Below are 6,270 nucleotides of genomic sequence, written 5' to 3'. Positions count from 1 at the left end.
TTAAGAGAGTAAATATTAAAATATTGCATCAAAAGTCTGCAGTAAAAATTAGCAAATAGCAGGTAAATGCAATCCTGCAGAGGGTTACTGGGGGATTATAGGGGAGTGATGAGACACGAACAAATGCATATGCATTTAAACATACAAACAAGAACAGAAATCATGAAAGTGTTGGGAGCCAGCAGTGTGTGCCCTTGGGGCAGCAGCCCAGACCCCGCCACCCCCCAGATGACCTTTCCATGGTCGCTGTGTCTAGCAGGATCTGAAGGAGAACGTGTAGGTGAAGGGCAGGCAGAAGTGCTAGTGAAAGCTGGGACTGGGGGCTGTCAGGATGCAGAGACCCAATATTGGCTCTGCTCATTTATTTACACTATTGCGCGCAAGGGAAGGCGGGCACGGTGATGAATTGGCAATATTAGCACCTTGGAGGTACCAGGAGGTGCCACTTTGGCAACAGCAGGAAGGGGCATTTCCATGCTGAGCTTCATGTTCTGCCTTGAAGGTCACAACAAGGAGACTTCATCTGTCTAAGCCTCATGATCGACTGTCTGCTGCCTTCTCAGGTCATCCTGCTGGGTTGGCTGTGGGCTCAGGACAGAAGCCCCAAGAGCACACGCCCCTGGCTCCCAACATGAAATCACATGTCAGTGGTTAGATACCCAGACAGCAGGAGGGAAGAGAACAGACATGTGACTGGTTGCGCAGAGGCTGGGACTTGAATCCATGATCTTTTCCACAGATACAATTTCCATTCACATGTTGATTAACCTGTCTGATCACAATATGCTTGCCTTTACTTGATGTATGAAACGACAATGTCTATTTAAATATGTACATCTGGGAAACAAGGTTCTCTATGAAAGCCATGCACTGGGCTTTTCAAGTGTGCACTCAAGGTCCAGAAATATTAATAAAATACTAGTGTCAAACAATGGAGTATTATACAAACTTTAAACTACAGGTATGTACAAAAATATGTATGAGTCTATGAATATAAAATTGACCAGAATAAATCTTCTATGAGGTGGTTGGGACACTGAATTTCTTACCTTTTCTTCCTCACTGTCTATGTAGAGCAGCTGAGAGTTGATTCTCTGACAGTCGGTCACGCTCTCATTCCAGGTCTTTTTCTCACCAGCAAAGTAATAGCAACTGTTAGAGTAGGAGAACCACCCATGTGGGCAAAAGCTGCAACTGTATTCTGAGAGAGATTTTGAATTATTACCTAAATTTATTTGTAGTAATAAGACACAACATATAAATGCTGAGATATGAACATGCACAGACATAACACCCCACACACTCACAGTGGGTACAAACTACCCACAGACAGAAGGGGCAGCCTCTCATGCTATAGTTTATGCCCAGATAGAAACCAAATTCAAACCGGAAATGTCCACTGTGTATGTCCTGACAATCAGTAAATGAAGCCATGTTTTAATAGTAAAATTGTTTCTATCATCTAATAGCAGCAGGACATGAGCCAACTGGCCACATGGATGTGGAGGTTCCTAGAGAATTTTCTTCCCGATCTTGTATATGATGACCCCAATTATCATTATTCATGGACATTCATCATTTGACTTTATAATGTATACTCTACCAGAAAATGTGTTACTCTTTTTACAGAGCCTAACATTTATACAATATAAACTTTATTACCATCAGAATGTTGGAAATCATCATTTACCTTTCTGGTTCTTTTTTTCTATGGATAAATCACCCTGCTCTGAATTTTTGGTACCTAGAAAAAACCAAAGTAACTCTTGTAAATATTATTAGTGTTTTAAGTAAGTAATAATCAATACAATAATATTTATAAGTTAGAAATATATGTTGGTAGAGTTATAGTAATAAACTGTAATAAAGTTGACTCTCCTGAAAACTAATACAAGAATAAAGCTTTGGGTAAAATGTCACAAAAATTCAGAGTCAAATTTCACCATCTGCTCCAGTATGTGGTTACCAATTCTCAAATATTATTTCATAGTTTTCAATAGGTTCTCTCATTCTCCTAAAATGTGACTTTGAATCATGAGATCTGAATCTATATAAAATAATGTCTACAGTCATTCTGTATATTTATAATTTTGAGAAGATATGATTAAACATTTAACATTTACCTAAACCCATATATAACATAATAGTTCTATTCCTCTTATGAAATATTTAAAGGCACTGACAATTGTTATGGGAAAAGTCCACTATAATCTTCCATAAATGTACCTGGGGTTTTAACAATCACTGACACAATAACGCATATCAACACAAGGCAGGTGAGTCCCAAGACCCCAGCTATGCTCTTCTCGGGAGGAGCCGGTGAGCCTGCGGGGAGAGAGATGGAGACCGAGAAAGGAGAGACGGAGACAAGTGTTCAGTTCACAGATAAGAGAATGTTCATGCACAGGGAGTCACATACAGAAATTTTATATGGAGACATGTTTACTGCTTAGAGTAAGAGGTATATTAAAAATTAACTGTACTAACATTGATATTTTGAAAACAATTATTTACCTTTTGTTGCTAATGTTGGCCAATAGTTCTTCTTCAGCTTTATAGAAACTAGAAAAAATTTAAAGAATCCTTATAAAATTTCATTGGTCTGAGTAAATATATTTATTGAAGTTTCTAAATTTTAATTCATTTTATTGCTTTAGATTAGAATAATATAAAACAAAATTGATATTAGAAAGACAAACTAAAAGTCATAGACGATTAGGAATAAATTCAAATATAAATAATTCACAACATACTGAAGTACTTACTTTAACATATCTCAAGACTTAATTTGCATTTTATACAATTTTTTAGTTTTTTATGTCGTTTTTGTAGAAGTCAAAATATATTTGTATATGCACATCTTTACATAATCTGTATATATTTATATATTTATTACAAGTAAAAATATACTTTGCGATACAATTTTTATACAGCAAATATATTTCTTAAAATAAATATTTTTATAAGTATATGCTTGTAAATTTAATATTTTGTACAAATGTAAAAACAATCGATATCTTGTTTCAAATCATGTAATAAATCAAAACTATTTTACAAAATATTTAGAACTTGAGAGTCACTGGCATTCTCTTAGAGCATTAAACATGCCTGGGATATTTCAAAGTTGTTCTTACAAGCGATGAGAGCTATGATTTTTACGACTGTGGGCAGCAAGACGATCCCCAGGTCCTCAACAGCAATCATCCCCGGAGGTGAGGGCGAGTCTGCAGGGGGAGAAATGGAAACACTGAGAAGAGATGAGACGAATGCTGACAGTTTGCAGACCCGAGATCAGCCTGCGCAGGCGTCACACGTGGGAGGTGGAACCCAGACCCGCATCCCGGGTTGTAATCCGGATGAACTATACTGTGGCCGCCAGAAATTATACTGCGTTTTCTGTAAACATAATACTCCTTGAGTTGTTGCCAAAGACTCCAACACTCAATAATACAAGAACTAAATTAGTCCTTTCGTTTCAGATTACAATGGCATATTCATATTTCAATCTTCAACTCTCACACCGGAATATGTGAGTTTATCCCCTACTCTTACACACTGTGGCTCCCGACTGCTCAGCCCAGAACAGTTGCATGTGTCTAGTAAATGTTCCAACTTTGCAGATCTATACTTGTTATTCTCCTGAAGATCCTGAAAAATATTTTCAAAATTTATTTCCACAGAGGTTATCTGATCTTCTGTTGGTGAAGGGGAGCTTTCGTGCTCTTACCTGTCATTTCCAGCGGCCTTGGGTCCAGATTCAGTGCCTGGGAGTTCTCTGTGCGGTCCTTCACTCTTGCAGCTGAGTCGTCTCAGGGACGGTGCTCTGACAGCTGCAGGTGAGTCCTTACTGACCGCCTCCGGGATGGCCAGGGCCCTGGTGCAGTCGTGTGGGCGGAGCACGGAGAATAATAAACTCATATTGCACTTGAATCATAGACAAGTCTGAGTAAAATTTCCTTATTGCTTAAAAAAGCTTTACTGTGATATAAAATAATTTAAACAATGCAATTTTTATTTTTCACATAGTTCTAATGGTTGGGTGAATAGCAGACCAAATATTAATGTGGAAAGTTTTACGAATAATAACATCCACATTAATTTAAACTCACCCCTAACAAAATTTTGAAGCTATTACATTAACTGTTACAGTGCTATATTAGAAAAAAAAGTGCTAACTTTAATAATTAAAGACTGAATGTTCAATAGTATATAACAGTTGTGCTAGGATCTGTATTAATTTCCTGCATATTTGTATAGTGACTAACATTTATTTCTAAAAGTGATGGGTGGTGAAAAATGGTGTTTTTTCTCCAAATATTGTGGAGTTTTAAATAATCATTACATTTTGAGAATATTTATTATATAAAAAATAATATGTGATTCATTAGCTTCTTGAGATCCTAAACAATATTGGAGAGTCAAACATATGAAAATTGCAGTTACTATATACTCAAATTTGGTAAGTGAATGAATGTAATAGATAAGAAAGTATAAAATGATAAATTAAAAATCATCTAAGGGACAATACTATCGGTTTAAATATCCAGGAGGACTGTAATTGTATTGACAACTGGAATATATCAGATAATGTAAATTGATAATTGAATCAATGAGCACCTCAAGAGTGGAATTAATTCTTACTTTGGAACATACAAAATTTACATAATATCACCAATTTAGCTTATAAATATAATACTAGAATAAAAATACATATATGTAATACATGTAAAACACCTTACTTCACATTCAAAAAACTTATACCATTCAGCCTACTTCCTTAGACAGGAGTCTCTTCTATCAGTGTGTGTATCTTCTTGGCAATGTTTAGTTGAATTAAAAAAAGAAAACTTTTCAAAGTATATAAGTTAGAATTTTGTGGCACTACTTCGTCCTCATTTGTATGAAAAGTTGAATGGGGTTTAATATGATTAATAACTATAAGAGGAAAGTTATTTGACATTCTGATTAATGAATTCATTTTGAGAATCTATGTATAAAAACCTGACCCAACAATAAATAATATGAATATAGCATTATATTGTTCTGATGGCAAATTCCTAAAAAACTGTTCCATTTTGTAAAATTATGGGGTTTCATATAAAATTCAATAGATTTAACCCCAGTTTTCTTTGTATATATGCACCTAAGTAATTGTCCTCCACATAGTAAAGACTTTCAATATTTAAGATAATCTTTAAAATGTTGCATATTTATGATTATTATCCATTGTGAATTACTCGATAAGGATAACAATTTCTATAACTTTACCCCCTATCAATTGTGGCATCACACACAGCATTTGTAATCAATGATGGATGGCGAGAGACAGGACAGCAGGAACACATACCTCCTCATGGACAGAGACTGCAGTATCCTCCAGAGGGAGATCTGGTCACTCTTGGAAACAGACAAACCCAATCTGCGGTTTACACAGACTCCCCTGTGAAGGTGCAGAGTAAAGCAACACTGGAAAAAGTAGATTTCTTGTCAAAGAGTCACTTAAACTGAACAGGAAATCCCAGCTATTGTGAAGGCAGTTTCTCATCACACACCTCCAAGCAGAGGAGACTGAGCCTGTAGTGTGTTATTTGGTTTGTCCATTGACAAATACCTCTAAAGGTATCAAGAGACAAAAGACTTAACCAACTTGATTGTTAAACTGCTTCCATCTCAACCACAAAAGTAAAGTCTAGCTAAGAGTATAATTGATGTTTTCCTGTTATACAAGTTTGCTACATCTTGGCACTAGTTATATTTTACTTACACTTTCATATGATAATTCTAATTTATTGGTAACATTCTAAAACCACAATTCCATAGGTCATATAGATTAAGTAATAGGTCACTAATATTTAAAAAATGTTACATTTCAACTTTCTTATAATAGCCATGCTTTTCATTGATTCGTTGCCTAATCATAATATAGTCAGCAAGTGATTATATATAAAATGTCTGTACTCTAATGGGAATATTTGTTGAAAATATGACAACAGTTATGCTGGTGAGGGGACAAAGAGTCAGTTTTTAAAATAGCCTCCAAAGAAATGGAGACAATTTTAGTAAGGTCAAATTGATTTCTTAGTCGCTCTAGCTATTTTTAAAAGAAATGTGAAACATTTCCAGTTTCAAAGAGTATTCCCAAACAGAGTTCACCTAATTTACATTAGTAACCATAAAAAGGAAATTCCTACATGATTTTAGATTCAGTAGGATGCCTATTTATTTTATGAGTCCAAGAAATGTTCAGAAAATATGTTCAAAATATCATAT

General features: G+C 35.3%; 1 protein-coding gene across 1 annotated transcript in view; it reads right to left on the bottom strand.

Moving 5' to 3' along the window:
• LOC105854393 overlaps window positions 1-6,270 on the bottom strand; it is a 26,593-nt gene that overhangs the window by 11,788 nt on the left and 8,535 nt on the right. The window contains exons 3-6 of the mRNA XM_012732803.1: window positions 3,522-3,722; window positions 3,135-3,224; window positions 2,227-2,325; window positions 1,050-1,201 (exon numbers count right to left, since the gene is read on the bottom strand). Coding sequence (XP_012588257.1) covers window positions 1,050-1,201; window positions 2,227-2,325; window positions 3,135-3,224; window positions 3,522-3,722 — 542 coding nt within the window. The remainder of the gene's footprint in view (window positions 1-1,049; window positions 1,202-2,226; window positions 2,326-3,134; window positions 3,225-3,521; window positions 3,723-6,270) is intronic.

This window comes from Condylura cristata, unplaced genomic scaffold (assembly GCF_000260355.1).
Source record: "Condylura cristata isolate star-nosed mole 26May11 unplaced genomic scaffold, ConCri1.0 scaffold00036, whole genome shotgun sequence".
Taxonomy (NCBI): Eukaryota; Metazoa; Chordata; class Mammalia; order Eulipotyphla; family Talpidae; genus Condylura; species Condylura cristata.
Note: the sequence above shows the minus strand (reverse complement) of the source record. Positions and strands in the feature narration are given on the sequence as shown.